The sequence below is a fragment of the Chaetura pelagica genome, unplaced genomic scaffold (assembly GCF_000747805.2).
Source record: "Chaetura pelagica isolate M959 unplaced genomic scaffold, ChaPel_1.0 scaffold161, whole genome shotgun sequence".
Taxonomy (NCBI): domain Eukaryota; kingdom Metazoa; phylum Chordata; class Aves; order Apodiformes; family Apodidae; genus Chaetura; species Chaetura pelagica.
The window spans coordinates 252,649-280,082 of record NW_009951965.1 but is presented as its reverse complement, the minus strand read 5'-3'; the positions used below and the strand labels follow the sequence as shown (position 1 = coordinate 280,082).

At 35.9% G+C, this 27,434-nt stretch overlaps 1 protein-coding gene across 2 annotated transcripts in view; it reads right to left on the bottom strand.

Moving 5' to 3' along the window:
* Window positions 1-24,847, bottom strand: part of SYT14 (synaptotagmin XIV) — a 61,486-nt gene extending 36,639 nt beyond the window's left edge. The window contains exons 1-2 of one of the 2 annotated variants that reach the window (XM_010000899.1): window positions 24,688-24,847; window positions 15,478-15,696 (exon numbers count right to left, since the gene is read on the bottom strand). In XM_010000899.1, the coding sequence (XP_009999201.1) occupies window positions 15,478-15,696; window positions 24,688-24,799 (331 nt within the window). In that variant the 5' untranslated portion in view covers window positions 24,800-24,847. The remainder of the gene's footprint in view (window positions 1-15,477; window positions 15,697-24,687) is intronic. The other variant, XM_010000907.1, reaches the window with a different exon arrangement.
* Window positions 24,848-27,434: the final 2,587 nt, after the last annotated feature.

Here is a 27,434-nt window from a genome sequence, read left to right as displayed (position 1 = left end):
CCCCCCCGGCTGCATTTCAGTTACAGGAACAACTTCAGGTTTATGAAATATTAAATATAATTAAGATTACACTGAGGAAGTGATATTCATTACAAATTGCTGATGTTGCTAGACAGCAAATATTGACCTTTATAATTTGCCAAGTGAAAAAGCCTTAAATTGCCTGTTATTCAAACTTTAACAATAAGTAAGATAGCCTAGATGGCAGAAAGCAAAAAAAAAAAAACAAAACACCACACACAGTTTGCTATCACTTTGCATTAACATTTTGACCAGTCAACAATTCAGCAGTGATGAAATGTGCAGTTTGATTTAAAGACAAGGCTATTTACATAACTCAAAATAAGAAATGGCTATTGAAACATTAGAATTTTGATAAGCGATCACAGCTGCACTAGAATTAGTTTCTATAGCAACAGAGGAAATAATGTGAATTGCACTGCAATACAAGATGGATTCCTTACTAATGCTGCTGTTGAAATAGAAAACTTCACAATTATTCACTGTATTCAAATATTTCTATTAAAATGGTTATTCAAATATCCTATACCTTGTATTTCATACATTGTTCTATTTTCATTCTCCAGGATTCAATTCTCATCCATCCATTCAAGTTCCATAGCACATTTTCACACTTTCCCCCATTCCTTACCTTCCTATTTTAAAATTAAAGTGACTTTATCTGAAGAATACTTTATCTTCAATCTCAAACTCATCTGCATTTTCAGTTTTGCTTTTTTTATTTATTATCCCTACATGGAAGCACTCATTGCATTTCTTTTTCTAGCAATGCACTTGTAAGACATAAGAGAATGCTTTGCACGTGCTATTCATAAAAAGCTGCACCACAGCCAGGAGAATTAACATCACTATGGAACTTCTGAAACTCATAGTCATATGAGACTTGCACTAACTTTTATCAGTGTGTGCTCTCATGTCCTAAGCATGATTAAGAAACCATAGCAAATCTATTAGTATTCATGGCCTGAATAGCCATAAGATGGTAAGATAAAAGCCTTTCAGTTGAGAACATCTTTAGATTTCAAATGTTTCCCATTTCTAACACTAAGAGTTATTGTTTCATTGCATCGTCTCTGCTTCCAGCCATTTTCATCGACTAATTAAAAGCATATGCCTGAACCTTTTATGTATTTTGTCCTTATAATGAGCCCTATTACTCTGGCTTATTCTACCCCTTTGAGTTCCAAAGTATCTTTCGAGTTACCATGGATACAAGTGATATGCTTTCTCCCACAACTGCTTTGTGTGCCTTATCAAACACCAGAAAACTGACACCATAGGAATCTGAGCCACCTATGCAGGATGAATACCTAACCTCTTGGAAGTATTCCTCTTCCCGATGCCACCTCCCCCGCCCCTCCCCCCCCCAAAAAATAAAAATAAAAATAAAAATTGAGGTATGCCATACACTAACATTTGTAATGAAACAGACATGCAGGTTCTTTTCTATCTAAAATCTAGCACTTTTTTCTCAAGGAAAACAAAATGAAAGAAGGCGGAGGCATAAAACAATTTAATCTGATGAGCCCCGAAACAGTGTTAAAAAGAAAATGGGAGTACACAGCTTTCTGAGTTTGCTGTTTATTTTCAACCAATTGAATCAATAGTTTAAGCGTTTCTAGATATAGACTATATCCACTGAAGATGTAAAACATGGAAAACCGTAGCGAGCATTTCTGAAAAGAGTTGCAGAAACATCACATGCAACTCCAAGATTACGCATAATCTAGAGTAAATAAAACTCCCTTAAACAGAAATTGCTAGGCCTCTTTATACAAGTTTATTATGGGCATTTTCAAATGCAAATTGCATTCTAACAAGCTGGGAATAATTTGTACTAATCAGTGAAGGAGAGGGCAGTTAATAAACTGATTTTCCCATTATGTTTCTGTATTCTGACCTCTTCTTAAAAACAAAAGGCTCTCCCACTCAGGCAGCAAAATTTACACAGGATTCAAAAACCAAGTGCTGATACTAACATAATCTGAATTAATGTATGAGAAGTGGAATAACTAGAAGTAAAAATAGATTACTGTAATATGAACTTGATACAGATTCATTCAGATCCATCTCTCAACAGTCATTCCACTGAATCTATGAAAAAGCATCAGCTACATAAATGAGTGTCACAAAGGGAACTAAGAGAGAGAGAAGAATGAGTAGGCAAATGCTCTTCTTGTTCTTTACTCTCAGTTACTTAAACTTCTCTCAGCATTACAGCAAACCACTCGACAAAAAACTTAATTGCCTTGTTCATATCCATAAGCTCAGCCTTGCTTTAAAATACAGGGATTTTGAAGAATATCTGAGCCAGAGACACTAATGCATAAAACCCAGACACTTACTCTTGTTTGTATTAACATTATGAAATAACTTTCTCATTCTGCTAAGTTTTCCAGATATGAAATAAAGACATTAAATGGTTTCATTTTTCTGTTAGTGTCACTGTAGACTAGTCTTACATTTGCATGGATTTCTTAAGATGTAATTCTTTTAACTTTTAAATGTAACTTTGAACTGTCTCAGATTCTGATACTCTCTTTTGGGGCCAAAATACATGGACATAATTTTTACTGTGAACATTCAATAATTATAAATATAACTCACTCCTTTCCCCCCCCTGAAAATTTAGAAGTCATTGAAAGCTAGAGAACAATACAAACAAATTAAAAATTGATTGCTACATTGTGGTATTTATGGTAAGTCATTTGCATTATCAAAATATTGCTAGTTATGTAGTTTAATGTTGAAACCACTCACAAAAATATTAGCATCTGGAACAGTAGAGATATTTACACAACAGCTGTGTACTCACACTCACCTTTACACATGCTACATATATATCTTCTCTGTGTAACACTCTCCTGGATTATCTATACTGTGCACAAAAAAGCACAGAAGAGATCCCTTATCTCTCTCTGAGTAGAAACAGAGTAAAAACTAGTATTTTTAAAGAAATACCTACCATTGTTACCACTCTTCATAAGCATGGTTATGTTATCAACACATTCGCAAAGTTGTCTGGAAACAGCCTGGTACTGCCTGTACCGCTGAGGCAGACAGGGTGCCTCTAACACTAAGGAAAACTAATGTTTTTATTTCCACATATTTCTTCTTTTGAAGCCCCTTTCTATTAACAGGAAGGAAAATAGCACCAGTAAAAGCAGATTATTCAAATCAGTGGTTCTCACTGCCAAGGAAAGGAATGTCACTCTGAAAACAGTCAAAGATAACAGCCATTATCAAGTAGGATGATGAGTTTCTCTGAGGGAGAGCATTAGACACCAGCTTCTAAACAGAGAAAATATTCCTCAGATATAAGGGAGAATGACCATCAATTTCAAATACCTTTTCAAATTTTACCAGACCTACACAAGAGTTATCTTTTGGGCAAATTTTGTGTGTATATAAAATTAATGATTCAAGATTTGACAGGAAAAGAAAAAAAAAATATGTCAGAGCAGTACAATCAACTTCATCTTCAATAAGAGCTTTTAAGTCATGTATATACTTGCTTTTTTTTATAATTTCTATGCTAAGATGTAAGCAAATACTGTATAATTTGAGGAAAATGCATTATTCTTCCTCATTATTGTCAAAATAAAAAATAGTTCCATTCTGGCAGAATTTAACATAGCCAAATCTGAAGCACTCCAAGCAAAATAATTTTGAGAAGGCAGTTATAAATTAATGCAAAATTAAGAGTAGTTTTCCAGTTTGTATATGTAAGATCTTGAAAATAAGTGCAATAGATATTTTTTTCACTCAACTCACCAAATTGACACAAATGCTACGCAACAGAAACACTAAGTATAATAAATCCTTAAAAATGTAACATAGATGGCATTGTACCTTTAATTTCACAGTTGCCTTTTTCTTCTATTACAATTCACAGGTAATTGGACAACATTTGAAAAAGATACTGGTTTGAATTGTATTAATGCAGTGTTTTTAAGGCCAAGTATTTAAAAATAAAGTTTCAGAAGTCAATATACATATCACCAAACTACAGATTGCTAAAATACAGGGCTAAACAAAGAGATCAGATATAACAAAAACAGGAACTATGAGATACTGGATGCCACAGAAAGTTTGAGTAAAATACAGTAACATTCTAAACAAGATTTCTTGAAGATAGGAAGAAATTAATTGAATCACTAGTGTTAATCTTGATCAATTTTAACATGAACAGACACTGCCTCTCATTTTTTTGCATAAACACGTAGTGCTGGCCCTGACCTTTCAGTTATGAGTGTGTTTTCTGGTACAGATGTCAGCTCTTTGCAGTAAACAACAGCAATCATGTCACCTGTTCAAGTCATATACATAAGCTGTATTTGCTCAGGCTGAGCATTTTCAAAGAAAAGAAAATCACACCTGAAGTCAGCCTCTCGAAGAGATGAACCTTTTGTAGTTTCATTCTCCAAGATTCGGATTTTTCAGATACACATGCTCTTATCAGCTCTATTTTTAACCTGCCGCTCATATAGGATACTTAAAATTCTGAACATGTTTACATTATCCATCCAGCAGGCTAATGGAACTGCATACCAGACAGTCATGCATAATTCAAATCAATATCCTCAGGCTTGCAACTCTAAGTCAAAGCTGCCTTTAAATAAGCTGGGTGTGACTTTAACATGAAGAAAATGTATCTAATTTTTAACCTTCGTTTGACAAATTGATATATTTGTGAAGGAATGTCATAAATCTTTCTTAAAAATTAAAACAAATAAAAAATCACAATAACTGAAAATATTTTTTAAGAACACTTTTAAGGCCAAAACGTAGAATGGTTCAACAAAACTGAGCACAAAGGTTTCAAATAGAGAGCCAAGTTATTTTTATGCTAGGGTTTTTTTAAAGCAAAATGTACAAATATATACATAAAATACATGCTGACAGAATATTAAGTGGTATAGAAGGTGAATGTAGCAGGATTTCCTCTTCACAAATTTAAAGATCAAGTGTTAATTGAATTGGGCATAGGCGACTCCACACACAAAATCTTATACCCAGTTAAGCATGTCTGCTAGCTCCTCTCCAAGGAACAGAATCAGAATTTCCATAATAAATAATTTTCCCTTCGAGTTTTCCTAGGTGCTTTCATGAGACCATGATTCCATCACAGAAGATAACATTCAGCCTCACTGAAATGACCAGAGGCATGGCAATTACACTAGCTAAAGATCTATTTTCAGGTTAATTGTACATAGAAGGAAAGAAAAGTAACTACCAACAAAGAACTCGCCCCCCCAAAAACCCAAACCCCCAATACAAACCAAAGGAACATACAAAAAATGACTTCAAGTTATACTATTTATCATGCTTTCCCTTTTACTCAAGGAAAATACTCCAATAATTTGTAAAATTTAGGACAACTTTATAACACAGAAGAGTTTTAAATAGCACATAGGAGCTTATTTTAACAAGAAAAAAAAAAAAGGCAGATCTTTTCTTCTACAGAAGTTACAGACACAACTTCATGTTGTTTACTTAGCTATGATACAGTCCCAATATATAATAGACACAATTAAAGTAGCTATGAAAATAGTAATCCTAACAATAAAATGCATGTTAGTAGATGAAAATGGTAACATTTTTCATCTTGTACAAGGACAAAGTATTTACTAAATAATTCCAAGAGAATACTCATGATACAGTCCTAGCATGTCTATGAAATTTTTACCTATGCATACAGAAAAATCATAGAATGGTTTGGAAGGGACCTTAAAGATCCCCTTGTTCCAACCCCCCTGCCACGGGCAGGGACACCTCCCACTAGACCAGGTTGCTTAAAGCCTCACCCAACCTGACCTTAAACACTTCCAGGGATGAGGCATCCACAGCTTACTTTGACATGCTGTGCCAGTGACACACCACTCTCATAGTGAAGATAATCTACACTAAAATAACGTACAATGACTAGATAAAAACCCAAAAATAATTCCATTATTAAAAAAACCCGTTGTTCTTCTTTTACCAAAGAGCTGCTTAACACATAATGTGATCAGATTTTTTAAAAGAGTCCTAATGGCAACTGGTCTTTAATCTAGGGAGAAAAAGCACAGCTAGGAGGCAGACATCAGTCTCAGGCTAGACTTAAAAATCTTTTGATTTTAACATTTAAAGGTAAGAACAATCCGTTTACCCACGGGTGCAATGGAGGAAGAACTGATAATATTTTGTAATATTTTTAAGTAAAGTTGTAATGACATTTTTAGTTCTCATATTTATATAACAAGTACAACATTCTGCTGACCAGGTAGCATGACTGTTCTCAGAAGGCAAGCAGAGTACTGGGTAAAATTCCTTTTTCCAATGCACCTAATAAATGTCTACTCAGAGATTTCCCATCTTCTGCTCAATCCTGTTTCTTAGGCACTCATTCCATTATACAGCCATGGGATCTCTGCAGTTAGGGTTAAGACTAATGAAAACCTTATCTTCTTTTGTCTATTCTATGAAAGCATTTCAGAAGAAATGCCTTACAGTATACACACATAAAGCTCAAAGAACCTGCTCCCCTATATCACTAGGTGTTACCATAATACCACAAAGGCTGCCCATAGCCAATAGCTTTAAATCACACTAGTACAAGAAAATATCCAGTTTTCAGTGTGAACTCTCCGGATCAGCAAACACACCAGGATAATCAAGGAAGTGATCATCTTCTGATCTGTACTATTTCTTGTGTTTGTATCGTGTTTTATTCATGTAGAACATCTATAACACATACAATGCCATAAGGAACTACTTCAGCCACAAATATGTATGCTAACTTTACCCAGTTAACAGACAGATCTTGAACCTTTAATAAATTCCAGATTCAAACAGATGAGAGACTTCTGAAAATAATAAGTTTACAATAAAATGGGAACTTTCCTGTAATTATTAATGTATCATTTACATTGCTTCAGAGACATTTCATTGCTAAGGGTGACTTTCTTCAAAGCCTTCACATGAACACAGAGGGTATTTCTTCAAAGACTTCAAAACGCTGGCAGGAGGAACCTAATTTGTGAGATTGCTTTGCTCACTTGTGAACATCAGGAAAAAAAAGCCCTTTCCCATTGGAGGTCAGTTTTTCCTTGTCTTTGGAGCTGGAGTAGCTGGAAAAATAATTTTCTTGTTGAAAATCTTACCATCATCACCAACTTTGTGTTTTGTCGCTAGTTTTCTCCACTCAGCAGTGGATGACATGCAGGCATTAACAGTATATTTTTCCAGTATCTCTGCTGTTAATCACAGGGTAAATCCATAATTCCAGAATGATTCAAATTAATTCATTCGAGCACTCTCATGTCTTTACTTTGGTTGACAAGACGTTTATCGTCCACAACTTTTATATGGTCTGCTTCAACTTTTCAACTCAAAAGTTCTCAGTGTTACTCCAAGCTCTTACAAACTATGTTTAAACTTAGACACAAAAATCTTTGCATTTATGTCTGATGCTTACTTCTTGCCACCTCTGCAATTTTTTTCATAAAATTACAATAATAATAATTGGATTACATGTGTACTTTCTACCCATATCAGTGTATTCTGCCCATTCCAGATCTCCAGACACTGTAAACACTATGCTTGTCTGCCTTTCATGCTGGTAAGAACGATAACCTCAAGATGATCACAGCCTAATATGTGAATTACTTACGTGAAATGTTTCTTATTATCAGGAACCTTACAAATGGCAAAGGGCAACACTTATGTATTGTATGGCAAGGTTTTGGTAGTGGGAGGGGCTAGAGGGGTGGCTTCTGTGAGAAGCAGTTAGAAGCTTCCCCAATGTCCAACTGAGCCAATTCCAGCTGGCTTCAGGATGGACCCACACTAGCCAAGGCCAAGCCCATCAGCAATGGTGGCAGCACCTCTGGGACAACATATTTTAGAAGGGGGAAAGGAAAAAAAAACCTGCACAATTGCAGCTGGAGGCAGAAGTGGGAATATGCAAGAGAAACAACTCTGCAGACACCAAGGTCAGTGAAGAAGGAGGGGGAGGAGGAGCTCCAGGTGCCAGAGCAAAGATTCCGTGGGGCCCGTGAAGATCATGGTGAGGCAGACTGTGCCCCTGCAGTCCATGAAGGTCCATGGTGGAGCAGACATCCACCTGCATATGGAGGACCCCACGCTGGAGCAGGTGGATGCCCAAATGAGGCTGTGACCCTGTGGGAAGACGTGCTGAAGTAGGGTCCTGGCAGGACCTGTGAACCCATGGAGAGAGAAGCCTATGCTGCAGCAGGTTTCCTGGCAGGACTTGTGGCCAGGTGGGGGACCCACACTGGGTCAATATGTTCCCCAAGGACCACATGCTGTAGAAATGACCCATCAGCTCATGAAGAACTACAGCCTGTGGAAAAGACTCACCTTGGAGAAATTTGTGGACAACTGTCTCCCTTGAAAGGGACCCCACAATGCAGCAGGAGAAGAGTGCAAGGAATCCTCCCTGAGGAGGAATGAGGGGCAAAAAGAATTTGTGATTAACTGACCACAACTTCTATTCTGCAACTCCCATTCCCTGTCCCCCTGGCACCACTGCAGGAGAGGAGGTAGAGAATTTGGGAGCAAAGTAATTTGAGCCCAGGAAGAAGAGAGGGGTGAGAACAAAGGTGTTTTTAAGATTTGGATTTCATTCTTATTACCCTATTCTGATTTTATTGGTAATAAATTAAATTAATTCTTCCCCACATCAAGTGTGTTTTGCCCATGATGGTAAATGATGAACGATCTCTCCCTGTCCTCATCTTGTCCAACCTGCTATTCATTATACTTTCTCTCCCCTGTCCACCTAGGGAACAGGAGTGATAAGCAGCTTTGACAGGCATCTGGTATCCAGCCAGGGTCAACCCACCACACCTTGCTTAGAAAACTAAAAAGATCTGAATTCTGTAAAACTGAATGAAAGAGCAAAAGTTTATCTTTAAATTAACCCAAAGTCTCTGCAATGCTCCATTGACTACATTTTTGAGAATTAGGCATCAGAATCTCAAATACTTATCAGATTTATTGTCTTCTGCTATTATAGAACAATAATAGAAGACTAGCATAATGCACTAGAAAGATATTTTGAAACCCTTATAAAAATCCAAACACAGCATCAGAGCAATTAAATATAAAGCAAGGCAAATTAGGTCTGGACAGTACGCTACAGATCCTTCAATTACAAAATTACCTTTGGCACTACACAAAAGCATCTCTACAACATTCTCTTGATATAGACACAGACTAAAACTGCCACGCTGCCCAGGGGCTTTAAAACCACAAATTATTTTTCTCCAGTTTTTAAGGGCTTGAAGCCAACGAAGACTCACTCCAACTTATGAGTAAATAGGAGGCAGGGACACAATCAAGGATCAAACCTTTGTATCATTGTTTTTGCACTGTCACATTTTTTCCTTTATTACCTGAAGATGTTGAATTATTATTAAAATCAAAAGTGTAAAGGGTAGACAACCACATAATAGAAAACAAGCATAAGGAAGCTGGATCAACTCAAGAAATGTTGTAAATAAATAAAGAAAAAATATCTTTTGTCTCCCAAAAATCTCTAAAAAGTGCATCAAGAATTATACACAGGTACTATCAGCTGATATACATGTATGAATATCTGGAAGCTCTCATGCCTGTAATGTGACTCAGCCTTCAAAATACATTGGAATTCTTGAGAAACACTGCTTTGAAAATTGCTTAAGACCTGTCTTTACTGCAGACAGTTTGAAAGCATCATTATGAATGCACTATTTGAAGAACTAGGTCTCTTAAAAGCTGCAGGCCAAAAAGAGTATTTTCTTTCAATAGGTAATGGAGAAATCTCACAGGCAATCTGACAGAGACACATGAGAGAAAAATGGGTGACCACCTTCTTCCTAAACAGTCTTCCAATTGTAATTCTAATTAATTTCTTTAGAGCACAATAGAGGAAAAAGAAAACAAATATTTAAGTTATTATATAACTTATAGTTAAGTTATACTTAAATTATGATTTAACTGAGTTTTCAGTCTCCCAGTCTGAATACCAGTTCATCATTCTTATTCCACATAAACCATCTTTGCCTTTAATCCTCAGACAGACAGACCAATTTAAAAAGAGCCTTGTGGCTTTATTTTGCTGAACATGGTACAACCATACTGAGGCGCTCATTCCATGATTTTGAAACAGTAAGTCTTCACTCACACTTGGCTTGAAGACAGATAAATGCAAGGAATTATGACAGAAACTAAACTGAAAAATATATGATTATCAGATATTCACTGAGGGATCTATTCTTCTTCTCAGTCTGTCCAGTGGCTTTCACCTTAACCTGACAAGGCTGAAGATGTAGGATCTTGCATTACAGAAAGCATTTACTGAGGAAAACTCCAGCAGATTGTTTAAGCAAAGTGGGAAGAATCACCTGCATACCAGTTTGGAGGTGCTTAAGAAACAGCTTTTGCTGTTCATGATGGGAAGACAATGAACAAAAATCTCTGTATACTCCAAATAGTTCAGTGAAGAGACTTTCTCCAAGACATGAAAACTAAGAAGAAAAAAAGGCAAAAAGCTGCATAAAGAACCAGATCCAAGAGATTCCAGAACAGTCACCTTCACGTGCAAAGATTGACACTGAGGAGCAAGGCAAACATATGTCCAACAGACACATCAACATAAAGTGCCGAAAGCCTAGAGAAGAATAAAAGTAGAGAAGATAAACTACAAAAATAACATCATACTCTACCTTCACAATATGGAAAAGATGGATAAAATCCAGTAGCATATGCCTGCTAGAGCAGCAGATTCTCATTTAAGAGAACTTATGTTTTCTCACTGCAGTCTTTTAGTGATTCCATATGTTTCCAAAAAACCTTGTGAAATGTAAGGTACTTGGGCCAATCTCAGAAATTGAGCCCCTGAACAAACATGTCTTCAGCCATAAGGCTTTATCAATTGAGAAGTTAGCTAAGATTTCAAAATAGGCTGGAGATGGAACCTGTAGGGTTACTGAGCTGGTAAACTACAGCTAAATAAAGTATACCTAAACACACTAAGTAAGCAACTGAGCTTACTGCTTTCTCCATCATTATGTCACTTTGCCTCAGAATTGAGATCAAGCCCCCTTGTTTGCTTGCTAGTCTAGAATTTTGCACTGCTGTTAAAGCAAATAAGATTTCAAATTTTCAGTTGATTCTAGAAGTCTAGGTCTAAGCAAAAAGACTGCGAAGTCCACACACAGTTATCACAAAATGCTGCAGCTATACAGAGATATATTTCCTGTGATTAAGATTTATGAGCCATTTGTGCAGAAATTGGAATTTCAGGTGTAAATATATCTTCTGCACCATTTTACTTTGCCATCTGTACCATTTTACCATTACTGTACCATGTTACCTGATTTTCTAATGAACTTGATTTTCATTTAGAGGTACTCATGAATTAAGCCTTCAGGGAAGCGCTCACTGTAAATGTTCTATATTTACAACAACTTGGAGTCTGTAGAAATACTTGCATCTAAGCACAATACTATTTCTTTTTTTCATTTAAAATATATATTAAAACTCATCAACATCTAAGTGTATCAAATGTTCTACACAAATATATAGAGTAGCTCAGATACTGTCATAAGCAGCTATTTTCTGAATAAAAAATTTAAAATCTAAATTTCACAGAATTAACTACAGTCCTACTAGAACATTCCCTCATCAAAATACACCAACAAATCCCTACAAAATATCTTGCTTTCTTCATTTAACTATTAAAAACAGTACGCAAAATTCCATGTCAGCTCCATATAAATATGTTGAAAAAAAAGATTAACGTGGCCATCTAGAGGAGAAAAGAATGATGTGAAAACATGCCACACACATTTTCAGGCTTCAGAATAAAAGATTATTAGAAGTGTGTAGCCAGAAAACAGATATAATAAACTAGCTATGCAATAGATAACATGTGAACCCTAATATACTATCTTCATTTTGGTGGTCTTAGCAATGCAAAAATAATAATATTATTTATGGTTTTAGCAATGCAAACAAAGCTTACAGGGTGAATCAATAAAGACAAGATATTTTGTCTCATTGTGAAATTTTGTGTGTGCACTGTTAACCGCAGACACACCTAAACAAACAGATTTTACAAGTGAAGATCAAAGTGCATAGTAAACAATTATTAGTCAACTGTTTACTGACTCCTTTGAAAACATACAGCACATAGTTGCAAGATGTAACATGCGATAGATATTAACTGCTGAAGAGAAACTAACATAGAATTTTTAAAGAAAAAAAAAGTTATTTTCATTGCTTATATTACTCTACCACTGATGGAATTTTTAATTATATCATCAGAGGGTGGTTCACTAGCAACGAGCTGGAGGGAAACAGAGATGAGACAAAAATTTATTTTCTCCTGTCATTACTTTACTGTAACACTACCAGGTCCCTGGTCAACATATGGACTGATTGGTGCCTTAAGCTCAAAGTACAGCTCCAATGTTTAAGTCTTAGAAGTAGAAATAATAGAAAACATATGAGGAAACAGAAGCACACAAAGTTAAATACATTGTCAGTTGTTTCCTGAAGTACATAGGAACACACTGCTTGTTCCCACTGCACTATAAACAATCAAGAAATGGTTCTATAATTTACCTTTACACTTCTAAAAATATAACTCTACATTCATAAAAAAACAAGTATTTAATTAAACACTTCAGGATTCCTATGGCATCACACATTCTATAAATTAATTTTGTGAACTTTGAGCAGTAAACTTTGAATTTTTAAAAATTACATTGAGACATCTAGAAAGCTTATGCTCTCCACTTCTAACCAAAGATTTTTAACCTCATCTGTTCAGTGAACTATTTTGCTGAACACACAAAAACTGGTAGCAGCAGCTAGTCTCTCATTTATTTTTGGCTGCAGGCTTTCTTCATGAGGTTACCATCTTCTCGTCAAAGTTCTAGGCCAGGCAACTTTCCCTCTGTAATGATCATAATATACAAGGAGTATTCTATCTTCTTCTCTATTCTGACACATTTTTATCATTGCGCAAAGCTTCTTTCTTTTATGTTTTAAATAATTAAGAAAGAACATAAAAAGTAGCATCTCTAATTATTCTCGTGTGCCACCTTCAGGTCACTGAAAAGTGAAAAATATTAGGCTGTTAATCTGTTGCTATGTCCAATACTACAGAATTCTATTGAACTTTTTTTTTCTTAGATTAATGGATTACAAAAATGAGACAAAATAATCACTAAATTTGGCAGGTATTTTGCAGAAAACTGTTGCATGACTGCAGGCTGCCATCTGATAACATTACTGATTCTCCGCTCCATGTAAAATATGAGAAAAGGCTCTCACAAGCAGCAGCAAAAGCAAAACACTGACAGCATTAAAGCTTTTTTGCAAGTACAAGTACGTAGTTGAAAATTTACCATTTTCTAAGTTAGAATATTTTCTGTTTTTTTGCTTTAACTTTTTTTTTTCAAACCCTGAATGTTCTTTTATTGTAATAAAGTCAATTTGCATATTAATTTTAGAGTATGTGTGTGTGTGCATGTATATAAATAGCTTTTACATCCAGCCAGCTCTCTGAATGGAAATATCATTGACAGCAGATGGTGATAGGTATCCTTAGCAATAGACAAAAAAACAAAAAAGGAGGAGAAACATTAACTTTCTGGATGCAGTATTTGAACTTGCCAATAGGGTTCTTTTGTCTTAGATTCTAACCCTGATGTAGATTTCCACACTGGAGTTCTCATTCCCCAGGAGAGGTTAAAAGTCAGCGACTATGGATTTTGATGATCTGAGAGGATGATACGGACAATTATTAAACAAACAAACAATACTGGATACAGGCTAGCACAATGCCTTTGGAGTTTAAGTCTTACAGGGCCAAAGTGAAAAGCTCAGATGAACTGGGAACTTTTCACAGAAATTATTAGCTAAGGAAGATAAAAAATCTGAACTGTGAAATAGAAAGAGGAATGTCACACGTTCCTTCCAATATTAACTACTCTATGACTGTTTCAACAACCGGCCTCAATAGTTTGAAGAGAGACAAATACATTTCTTATGTATCTGAAAGTGGTCTCCTTGTATAAGTTGTATCTGGTACTATTTGCTAGCAAATAAAATTAAGTTTTCCATCACCTGTTAATATACATCACCATTCTTTCCCAACATTGACACAAGCCATACAAAGTATCAGTATCTTGGCTTTCATATTGCCCCCACCAATGTATCTCAGTAGACACAAAAACCCAAACATGATACTTTCACTAACTCTTTTCTTTGTTGTCATCCTCCACCACAGTGTCCAAGGATTGTTTCTTACCACCTAACATCACCTTTGCATCTCATTCTCTATTAGCTGGAACTCAGAGTCCCAACCACTCCTACAGTTTAACAGAAGAGGAAAGAAACAAAATTTCTGATTATTAATGAAGATTCTTCTTACTTTGCAACTATATTCTATACATGGTTTTCACTTCCCTTGTGTCTCAATTTGGAATTACAAATGAACATCCACTATTTTCAAACTTCAGTGGCAAACAGACTTTTATATCATTTAATTACATCACACAGCAGAAAATTTAAAAATTTTCAAGCCTTTCTGGACGGTATATAACATTTAAGGACAGATATATTTTAATTACATGCATCCACTTTTTATAAGAAAGTATCAATCTCTAAAAACCTTTGCATTTTAACAGATCAAAGGGAGACCAACTAATACCATACTATAGCACAGCACCTATATCAGAATTAGACTTCCATGTAACTTAAATCAGAGTTCACTTTTCATGCTAAAAAATGGCTACAGACACAGTTCTCACATACAGCTATTTTCAAGCACAAAAAGCACTTTGACAAAATATTGACAGTAGAATACTTAGCCTCTGTGTCAGGCTGTCCCTCTAACTTTCACCACAAAAGAAAACATCCATTGTTCAAGTGCAACTTCTAACACCATGGAAATATTATATTAATTTCATATTTTTAATAATTTCTTGGTGATTTCAAGACAAGAAAAGATGCAGAACGTTCCAGTAACGCACACAACAATGATAATACACACCATAACCAATAATAAATTCTATGTACTTTGCTGTTATGACAGCTTACCAATGGAGGAATAACAGGTCTTCCTTCTGTTTATAATATCATAGAATTCATCAAGACTGCAATTTTTTCTTCTTAAATCAAAACAGTTTAAATTTCCTCCAATATAAAATTGCTAATAAAAAAGTTATATGAAACCTAATATAAAGCGATATATAATTTGCATTATTTCCAGATGAAACTGCACAAGTCTGTGCCATTTTTTTGAGCATGCACAAATATAAAAAGATATCTGGATATTTCTTGCAGAAACTGATTATTTACAAGTTAAGCTATTTACAAGTCGTCGTCTAAGCCTTATTTATCCAGAATACAATTCTGAAATTTGGAATAAATGGAATGTTTTTAAATCACTCTTACCTTCATCTATTGAGGCTTCACTACTGTATCCATCATATTCTGCAGACAGGGGACTATATTTTTGTCTGGTTTCCCACACATAGTTTTTTTGCTGTCTGCCATCCACCACTGGCAGCCTTGAACTCTGGGTTCTAGACAAGGCTTCATGATATTTACCCAGTGCTTCATCTTCACTCTCAGATGATGAACCATGTTGGTCTTTATCCATATACGAGTTGTCTGTTTGAATAAAATAAAGCAAATCGACTACAGCTCAAAATAAAATACAGGAAAATAAACATAAAGGGTTATAATTGAAGATGCGTAAGCTATTTAAATTAAAATGTCTGCAATATTTTAAAAGTATACTCTTGTTCCAATTTTAAGTATTAAGTGATTTTGTAATTGGTGAGAGCTATTTTTATTTTCTAGAAAAACTGAAAGATGATTAAGCCCCCGAAAAACATACTAAAACTTATTCAAAAGAAAATGGATCTATTTAAGTATGGTAGCACAAATTGAGGATCTTTAAACCCTTCATTAGGTAAGAAAGTGCACAAAATAATTTATGTAAAGTAAATCCAGCAATGCTGCAATATTATATTTAGATACCAAAAAGGCAGCTTCTGATCTGAAGCTGATTTTTGCTGCGAGTATGCAGTATAACATAGAAATTAAAATTATTTACAAAGTGATGTCTACAACAAAATCATTTTAAGATCTTTACACCAGTAGTACTTAAACTCACCAAAACAAATGGCAAAATGTTACTGAAAGATGTTTGCATGCATAATTTTGTTTAACTTACAATAAACAGCCCCTTGTTCAATAACTGAAATTAATGCAGATTCTCACTGCAGACATCTGGCAATGGCAAAAAATTGCACAGAAGAATCCATCTAGTTAATTCTTTTATGAGAGTTCCTCTATAACACCCACTCCTTTGGTCAACTTTTCCAACTATTTCTCAAGTATGAGTTCCTATCACAAGCCAAAGATTCAGCTGCATTTTTATTACTGTAAAATGAAATCTTCCTCCTCCCTTTTCCAAACTTCAAATGGATTCTGTCCAAATGCAACATGCCATGCATTCTGTAGATCTCAACAACCTCTAACAGGCATTGAAAGTGTTCATGTAAACTCAATAGTCAGCATTACCACTACTCTGTGAGTGAGCCTATAGCGTATGGTTAATCAATGGATTTCCATTACCAGCAGAGCTCTGAGATGCCCATAATAGCATTTTTCAGATCCTGATTCTGTAAGGAAATACTGTCTAACTCATGCTACCTAGCCATGCTCAACCACTTCTCCCCTCCTTGCTTTTCTGCTCTCCTTCCAGTCCCTGTCCTAACTCTAATTCTGCATTTCTGCTCACATTAGTCTCTGTCTTTATGCCCTGACAGTCTCACTTCTCTACCTGGGTACTGTGACTAAAGGAGGGATTCAGCAGACCCACAATTCAGTCATTTAAAATTAAAGTAACTCAACCTATGCTAGCCATCTAGGCCACTTCTGCAGTCAAATGTTTGCCTCTTCCCACTATAGCAGTCATTCCTTCCCACTTTTAGGCAAGCCTCTCGAGTAGATGAGTAAAATCACTTTTTCTTGAGATCTGTTTCTCCCTCGTACTCATACAAAAAAACCTATGTTGCAAGTTCAGATGAAACATCTTCTGCAAAGCTACATTTATACAAGTTAGAACCTTATTCTAAGTTCCTATCTCCCAGTCCCATAGTCCAGGTTCCTGCTCTAAGCACTCAGTTTTGGTCTCTTATGGGAATTTCCTCTTTATTCTCTTTGTCTATTAAATTCCAAATTCTCTTTACACCCTCAGTCTCTCCACCTTCTATATTATCAGTTCTCCCCATAGCTGTCACTCACCCTATTTCACATCCCAGTCTACTACTTGTATTGTGTCACATTTCTTCAGGAAGTTTCTGTCCTCACATAAGTAATCTTTATTCTCAATTCTTCTTTTCAAATGTCTAGTGTCCTTCAATAACTGTTATTATCAAAAGCAGAAGATCTGCTCTGTTCTTCAGCCCCTACTATGAAGCATGAGTGCAAATGGGATGGTCAGTGAATTTAAAAAGCAAATGATAAGAAGTGTTTATTATGCCTTTTCCAAAGGCAAAGCTTCCAAGGATTTGCAATTTGGTCAAACTTACATATTTTTTTAATTGAAAAACATAGAATCATAGAATGTATTGGGTTGGAAGGGTCCTATAAAGGTATCTAGTCCAACCCCCTGCAATAAGCAGGGACATCTCCAACTATACCAGATTACTCAGAACCCCATCAAACCTGACCTTTAATGTCTCCAGGGATGGGGCCTCCACCACCTCTCTAGGCAATCCATTCCAGTGATCCACCACCCTCATATTAATTAATTTTTCCCTAATGTCCATCCTAAATTTACCCTTTTCTAGCTTAAAATCATTACCCTTTGTCCTAATGTTACATGTTCTTGTGAACAGTTCTTCTTCAGCCTTCTTACAGGCCCCTTTCAGGTACTGGAAGGTCCCTCCAGAGTCTTTTCTCTTCTTCAGGCTGAACAACCCTAACTCCCTCAGACACCTTTATAAGAGGTGCTCCAGCCCTCTGATCGTTTTTGTGGCTCTAAGAATCACAAAATGGTTTGGATTGGAAGGGACCTTAAGGATCATCTAGTTCCAACCCCCTCTGCCATAGGCATGGACACCTCCCACTAGACCAGGTTGCCATCCAACCTGGCCTTGAACAGTTCCATGGAAGAGGGCACCTCAAGTACATTGAAATCTTCCTCCTCCCTTTTCCAAACTTCAAATGGATTCTGTCCAAATGCAACATGCCATGCATTCTGTAGATCTCAACAACCTCTAACAGGCATTGAAAGTGTTCATGTAAACTCAATAGTCAGCATTACCACTACTCTGTGAGTGAGCCTATAGCGTATGGTTAATCAATGGATTTCCATTACCAGCAGAGCTCTGAGATGCCCATAATAGCATTTTTCAGATCCTGATTCTGTAAGGAAATACTGTCTAACTCATGCTACCTAGCCATGCTCAACCACTTCTCCCCTCCTTGCTTTTCTGCTCTCCTTCCAGTCCCTGTCCTAACTCTAATTCTGCATTTCTGCTCACATTAGTCTCTGTCTTTATGCCCTGACAGTCTCACTTCTCTACCTGGGTACTGTGACTAAAGGAGGGATTCAGCAGACCCACAATTCAGTCATTTAAAATTAAAGTAACTCAACCTATGCTAGCCATCTAGGCCACTTCTGCAGTCAAATGTTTGCCTCTTCCCACTATAGCAGTCATTCCTTCCCACTTTTAGGCAAGCCTCTCGAGTAGATGAGTAAAATCACTTTTTCTTGAGATCTGTTTCTCCCTCGTACTCATACAAAAAAACCTATGTTGCAAGTTCAGATGAAACATCTTCTGCAAAGCTACATTTATACAAGTTAGAACCTTATTCTAAGTTCCTATCTCCCAGTCCCATAGTCCAGGTTCCTGCTCTAAGCACTCAGTTTTGGTCTCTTATGGGAATTTCCTCTTTATTCTCTTTGTCTATTAAATTCCAAATTCTCTTTACACCCTCAGTCTCTCCACCTTCTATATTATCAGTTCTCCCCATAGCTGTCACTCACCCTATTTCACATCCCAGTCTACTACTTGTATTGTGTCACATTTCTTCAGGAAGTTTCTGTCCTCACATAAGTAATCTTTATTCTCAATTCTTCTTTTCAAATGTCTAGTGTCCTTCAATAACTGTTATTATCAAAAGCAGAAGATCTGCTCTGTTCTTCAGCCCCTACTATGAAGCATGAGTGCAAATGGGATGGTCAGTGAATTTAAAAAGCAAATGATAAGAAGTGTTTATTATGCCTTTTCCAAAGGCAAAGCTTCCAAGGATTTGCAATTTGGTCAAACTTACATATTTTTTTAATTGAAAAACATAGAATCATAGAATGTATTGGGTTGGAAGGGTCCTATAAAGGTATCTAGTCCAACCCCCTGCAATAAGCAGGGACATCTCCAACTATACCAGATTACTCAGAACCCCATCAAACCTGACCTTTAATGTCTCCAGGGATGGGGCCTCCACCACCTCTCTAGGCAATCCATTCCAGTGATCCACCACCCTCATATTAATTAATTTTTCCCTAATGTCCATCCTAAATTTACCCTTTTCTAGCTTAAAATCATTACCCTTTGTCCTAATGTTACATGTTCTTGTGAACAGTTCTTCTTCAGCCTTCTTACAGGCCCCTTTCAGGTACTGGAAGGTCCCTCCAGAGTCTTTTCTCTTCTTCAGGCTGAACAACCCTAACTCCCTCAGACACCTTTATAAGAGGTGCTCCAGCCCTCTGATCGTTTTTGTGGCTCTAAGAATCACAAAATGGTTTGGATTGGAAGGGACCTTAAGGATCATCTAGTTCCAACCCCCTCTGCCATAGGCATGGACACCTCCCACTAGACCAGGTTGCCATCCAACCTGGCCTTGAACAGTTCCATGGAAGAGGGCACCTCAAGTACATACTCCAATATAAAAAGGTGACAAAGCATCTTAGTGAAGCAGATGTGAAATCTACTTATGTTTTGCACAGATAACCAGCATGTTTTTTGCATACTCAATTCTTGGAAGCAGCTAAAAATTTTAAACTATGGCTTCAAAATAAAATCTCAGATGTAAAGCATGCCAACTTTTATCCTAAATACTTCAAATCTGCCACACAGTTATACACAACTGAAAATAAGGTCTTGAAATTGAAAACTTTAGGATACCTTAAATGCAGATGGTCTTACCAGCTCTACAAGCAATATATATATAATCTTAACCTAATCTTAATCTAACCAGGAAAACTGGTGCCTTCAAAGACTGCTAATAAGCAACTAGATCTTTCAACCCTAGGCTATTAATTTTATTTCAAGTTTGACAAATACGGCTCTTCCCATATTATGGATGGCTATGAAGCAAGTTCAGTTTCTCTGACCATTTTTTGAGAATATCACACCATGCAATATATATTCTGGCTAGCAGATTCACTGCAATGATTGCCCAGAAAAAGGCCCTCAACCGTTTGGATCTTGTCACCTAGGAAACTTCTACAGATTCCACAACTACAATTAAGGCAGGGCATACCAGAACTAACATATACTGCCAGACTTCAGTATTAGATGCATAAATTATCATTAAAAGAAATGTATTCACAAATATGAAATTAGGCTCATTAATCAGTCTGCATACAGAGTATGAAATGAAATGGTATAAAAGACAATAGGAACATGTTTGAAAGAAGTAATGGAAGTTATGCCTCTAATTATACACTGATGTTTTTAAGTATCTGGAAGTTCTCAGTCATACCAACTATTTTTTAGCCTGGTTTCCAGCATAAAAGAAAAAAAAATAAGGATGTATGCTATTATTACAAGTCATGAAACAAAAACTTCTTCAGAGGACTTAAAAACCTCATTGAAGTTAAAACACAAGTTATCCATGCAAATATTTTTTAAATTAACAATACAAATATGTTTCAGTTTCTTTAGAAAAAATAGCTTCCTGCACATTAAAAAATAGTAAAAAAATCCTCAGGGCTTTATGCTTCTCCTTGCCACTTCTTTTTGGTTTTTTATACGTTAGTTGGAAACTTGCCTAAGAGAATGAATGTTCTTATTAAAAACTTTGCTTTATTTGGCTAACAAAGGTCCTACTGAAAGTTATTTTTTTGCTTATTAAAATGCCTTTTTTGATAAAGAATATACTTTACAAATACTGTATTACAAGAAGAAATAATATATAGGACCACGGAAACATGGTAAGCACCTCCTAAATCAAAGTTAAAAAAAAACCCAAAACAAAACAACACAAAAGCCAACAAAAATAATAACAGGAATTTTCAGATAAACCACACACACTAAAAAAAAGGCAAAAAACTGGCTTATTTTATGAAATCATTCTTTTCTCCACAAATACAGAATCTCTAGAAAAGCCTGTGCTGCTTCCTAAAAACTCACTAGACAGGCTCCAAAACAGTTGTGCAAAGCTTTGCTTCTTATTCAAAAACTATTATTGCACTCCCGTTGTGATACTGTTTAAGATTGGATGTTGAAGATGGCATACACAGCATCCATAACAACACATACATTTTCTTTGTAAGACTTCAAATAGGACAAACCTCATTCAGCTCTTTCTACACTTAAAATCCCTTAATTGCCACTTGTCATTGCATTTTGTTTTGAAATTACTATCTTACATATCCTAGAAATACATTGTGAAGGTTTACTAAAATGTAACAGAAGTTATTTTTTCTTTATCATCTTATCACATTTTATGCTTTTTAAATACGTAAAATAAAAAACATTTTCACAGAACAAGTGTTAATTTCCAGTATTAATTAGTTCATAGCTTTCAACAGAAACCACACAAGGCACATTAGAAAAGGTAAGAAAATCTGTATATAGAAAAAGAAAAGTTAGAACATAGGAAAGGCATTTATTAATCAGTTCCTTCAAGTAATACTTTAAAAAGTAATTAACTTCCAAGAAATATCAACATAACTAGAGAATAAAGCACTGACAACACAGACCTTTCATCCATAGGAAACACTATTATTAACTGTGTAAATTAGGTGAAAAAGTAGGAAGTATCATAAGTCTCAGGAAAGGTTGAAGAATGCAGTTTGCTGATGTACTCCTCACCTTTTCCTGCTGTCTTCTTATTACGTAGTTCTCTTGAATTCTTTTCTGATTCCTTTGAGTTTTTCTTTTTACCTACTTTTGCAATTGTGGTTGACACATTGTCTTCATCCTTTGACAGAGATTTTCCTTTTCTGTCAAAAAAGGCTTTAGATTTCTTTTCTTTTACTTCATTAATGCAATTGGGATGGTCGTGTGTCTTCTTCAATTTGGAGTCTGATAATCTTTGTTTCTGTATTTCAAGTTTTGTTTCTAAATCTTGGGGAACCTTCATACTGTGCACTTCTCCAGAATTCTTAAAATCAACTCCAGGTGACCGTGGTTTAATTTTTCTATGCAAGTGATTCTTAGAATTATCTGATACTGCATATAGGGAATTATCTTGTTCCTCAACAGATTGCTCCATTGTAAATTTACTACTTTTCAGGTTACTATCCCTCAAGAATTCATCATTTACAAAACACTCATTTCTTCCTACTTCTTCCCTTTGAAAATGTCCTCCTACATTCTTCAAATCCTGAGGTACTTCTGTATGACTTAAATTATTATTACTCTCTTTGCCTTTTAACGGGTGCTGATTTTTGTTCACAACATAGTCAGATGCTCCATCTTGACTTGTATCTTTTCTTACAAAATCTAATGAATTAGAATGAGTCTCCTTACATTTTCCAATATGTCTCTTTGCTTCCATACTAATTTCCTGAGAATGAGTTAATGATGTTGTATGTTCCTCTCTCCCTTGCACAGGATTATCATTCTGTATTTTGGAACTATCATCTTCTGCACGAAGGCCGTTTATCATGCTTGTTACTTGTTCTGTTACTGTATCAGCTACATTGTAGCCAACTTCCCCAACAACACTGGTCAGCTCATCCACAGCACTGCTAAGTGTGTCAACCAAAGAAGACACAGAGGGAAGGCTCAGATTTTGTTGGAGGTTTCTGAAAAACGCCATTTGTCCAGCCTATCCAGTGACAACTTTTAATACGGAACTATCCTCCGCTTCACAAACAGATCAGCTCTGTTGGTCCAAGTTCAATTTCAGAGCTGTTTGCTTTTGCTACCTCAAACTCAGCACATTTACCCATAGAAGCTGCAGCTTTGCTCTTTCCATTCAATATGCATTGAAAATAGTAAGAAAGCAGCTAAGTAAATATCTTGATACGAAGCCACTACCAACCAGCAAAATCATAGTCTTTCATGAACTGCAGCATCAACTAGCCATAATAAAATTCATCATTTTCAAAAATAAGGTAACTGGGTGAGTTGAAAATATGGGGGGTTTATTCTAACCTGCAAAGAAGAAGTTGTAAGACATTTAAATTACATACTTTCATCAATGTCACACAAGCTTTTAACATAATAGCTGCACAAAAATCTTCTTCACCCCAAAGCAGTTGTTGTCTTTTACATAAGCTAAGACATTTTGAAACATGAAGACCTGTTTTGCAGCAAAAAGGAAGTTAAGATGACAGACCTAATTTCCAGGGGGCACACAACCTTTCCTGTCTCCAAGACAACAGAAAACAAAAATGTAGCTACCTTTAGCTACCTTTTCAAGAGGTAGGAGATAAGAAAACCTCTGAAATTTTCCATTCTGCTTTCTGGTGTCCATCTCTTCCTCTCAAGTCAGCTAACAAAGCCCAGTTGCTTTGCACAGCCCAAAAGTAGTGGTTATTTTACCAACCCTCAAATTACATACTTTCATCAATGTCACACAAGCTTTTAACATAATAGCTGCACAAAAATCTTCTTCACCCCAAAGCAGTTGTTGTCTTTTACATAAGCTAAGACATTTTGAAACATGAAGACCTGTTTTGCAGCAAAAAGGAAGTTAAGATGACAGACCTAATTTCCAGGGGGCACACAACCTTTCCTGTCTCCAAGACAACAGAAAACAAAAATGTAGCTACCTTTAGCTACCTTTTCAAGAGGTAGGAGATAAGAAAACCTCTGAAATTTTCCATTCTGCTTTCTGGTGTCCATCTCTTCCTCTCAAGTCAGCTAACAAAGCCCAGTTGCTTTGCACAGCCCAAAAGTAGTGGTTATTTTACCAACCCTCAATATCTTTTGTAGGTCTATTTTTTTTTTTTTTTTTTTTTTTTTAATTTGCCAGTATCCTTAAAGACCTTGTTGTATTAAAAAAAAAATAGAAATAATTTCTTAGTCAGAGATAAGATGTCTTTAGCTTCTAAGGTTTTACTTCTTTACAATTATTTTCCCAAGGCAGCTGAAGGCTTTTTATAGGATGAGTGAAAACCCAATAATCCCATTCACAAATTTACTTGAGAAGATTTAATTATAAACAATTACGGAATGTTTAAAATACATTCAAGAGTATTCTCACAGTGCAAGAGAAATATCTTCACATAAATAAATGTCAACTTCTTGCTTATATAGCTGTTGAATTTCTGCACAGTCAGGGAAAAATTCAATATTGTGTGTTTTCATCACTTGAGTCAAGAGATCATTTGTGTATTTCTAGACATCCTTGCAAAAATGTGCACTCTTATAATTAACTTTAGTACACTGTATTTCAGATACTTACAAAGTTTATCTTGTGAATTTTTTCTTGTAGTATATCCTGAATCGAGATCTGGGAAACCACTAACATTTTCAAAACACATCTTCTTATTAATATATAGGAATAGTAGCAACATGAGAACAATGAACACTCCAACAGCAGACAGGAATCCAATCGCTTCAGGAGATACTAAAGGAAACAGAAAGAAACACATTCTAATAAGTCTTGTAGAAGTTTAACTCATAATAGTTATAATATTTATCAGAACTAATCACTAATAAATACTACTAAAGTTCTAAATATATGCAAGATATAACTGAAAAAAAGACTTTAAATTTTATTTAATGTTAAATACTGTTAAATTTAATGAGTTTTTTCTCTTCCAATCATCTTTTCCAAGTACAGAAAAACATCTGGTCCTAATCTAAGGAAGGACTGACACTGTGAGCAAGGGGTTGTGCCCATGAGACAAGGTCTCTGCAGAAAATAGGGAGATTATCAGCAGATGCTAGGGCTGACAGCTTTTGATGGAAGATCTGAGAGAGAGAGTACTGGAATGGAGCTACAAACATCCTCCCCTCCTGGAAGAGGCTGGTGGTTTGGCGACCTGGACTGAGGGCCAACACAGACTGCTGCTGGGGAAGGACTGAGCCCTAGCTGGTGAGACCATTGCCTCTGTCAGCCTTGTTATACTCAGCTCCTGGCTTCTCTTCCCTTAGGCACCAACTGGCCCTTGCTGCTCCCTGACTAGTAATATACTCAGTAAACAAAAAACAGAATGAGAAGAAGCACATTAAGGGTAAGTTTCTTGTACATGTGCCACTTGCATATAAACCAAGAGTAAAGTGAAAAAGAGGTAAAACACACTTAATAAAAACCAGGTAGATGAAAAAAACCCAACCCAACATAATTGCTATTAAGCAGATAACTTAAAAGGAGTATTGGGCAGCTTTTGCAGTGTTAGAATCTTGCAAGTCCATCAGTACCTAACAATATCAGTAAAACTATTTAAGGCCAAGATTACCTAGAAAACTGTTTTAGAAATAAGAAATCTGGGAATGAAAGTAGCAAATTGGACCAACTGGGAAAGAGGAATCAAAGGCAGCTTGTTTACTTAAAAAGAGACTGAGCAGAGAAGATACAGAAGTTCATAATTCTCATGAGGGTCTAGAAACATAAGAATTAATGAAAAAGCTATAAAAGCAGTTAAAGAAAAAGAGAGCAGATCTTTTGACAGAAGGAATGTAGACGCCCATAGACTATAATGAAGCTGACCTGCTTCATTAAGCAAGGCTGCCAGAGTGTCAGAAGGAAGCCTGTTGGGCAACCCACTGGACTCTTCACTGGGTCTACATCTGAAGGTCTGATGTGTTCAGTTAAAGAGTGACACAATTACAAGTTTGTTAATAAGTATTGTGGGAAGTTTAAGTGAAGGGTTATAGAACTATAATTCAATATTTGGGTGCAATTTATAAGAATAAAGTGATAGAACTCAATAATTGCCTGTAATGAACAATGCAGTAAAAAGTGTTCTAGAACTGCCAGTGATTCATAGTGGTATGTTTGTTAGTTCATTAATCTGTTAATTTGCTTATCAGTAGTGTGCTGATGAATTAATAAACATTATAGCCTCTTATACATTCCAAAGAGGGAGAGTAAGACCTTGAGTTAAGAGACACCTTAACACTCAGAGTGTTTTAGTGGCACCAACACTGAGACAGATCTTTCAGGACTGAATAGGGCTGCATTCATATGGATGAAAGCTAGGTTTTCCCATATCCCTTTCTTCCTGCTGTTTTTGCTAGACTCCCTACTTTCTACTATAAATCTTATTCTTGGGGGTTGAATTTTTTTCTATTATGTAAGATTTATGAAGATTTATAAGATTTATCGATTCTGTTTGCCAAGATCTTGGCACTTCACTGTAGGAGTATAATGTGTGGCAACAGCTTTCCCTATGTAAAAAGTAGTGGGATTAAAGAAAAACTGGCAACATACTCCCTGTTCTCAGAGATGCAGTACAAAAGACAAGAGGCAACAGCCCAAAGTAGCGACAAGGAAAAATACAATTTGGAGGTGAGGGGGAAACAAATCCAGAATATGAGGGGTTAATCACTGGAACAGATTGCCAGTTATAGAACCCAACTTTATTGTTAGCCCTGATTTGAGCAGGGGGCTGAACTGCAAATTACTTTCCCAGGAGCTTTCTAAATTAAATTCTCTGCGTCTACATATGTCCTTTGTAAATCTGGGCTCATACATTTACATAAAAGTGCTGACTGAGAAACACACGCAGTTCCACAACCTCCTCAATTTGTTTTGAGGGGTGTTACGGAACATTTGTATTTGTGGTGCTGTTCTCAGATAATTATATGTTGTATTTTAAAAAAACAGAAAAGAAAGATAAAAAGAAATGCACCTTCCACCATCTAAAAGGAATTGGTCAGATTTGCACTTGTGTTCTGAGCTGAACATCCAGACCTATCTGAAACTGGGAATGTAATTTTTGCTTCACTTTTTATCTCTGACCAGAAGAGATCATGTAACATTGTGCCAAGAACCCTGAAAATTTTCACACAAAAAGGAAACTGCCAATAACTTTGAAATACCCATTCTGACAAAATTACTAAATACCAAATAGCAACCAAAAAAGATGAACAAAACAAAATGATGAAAAGGAAACACCAATTACACACAAACCTCCATTTAAACAATATAAAACTCAAGTAAAAATTTCTGGTTGGTTAGATCATACCAAAAAAATTTGGAAA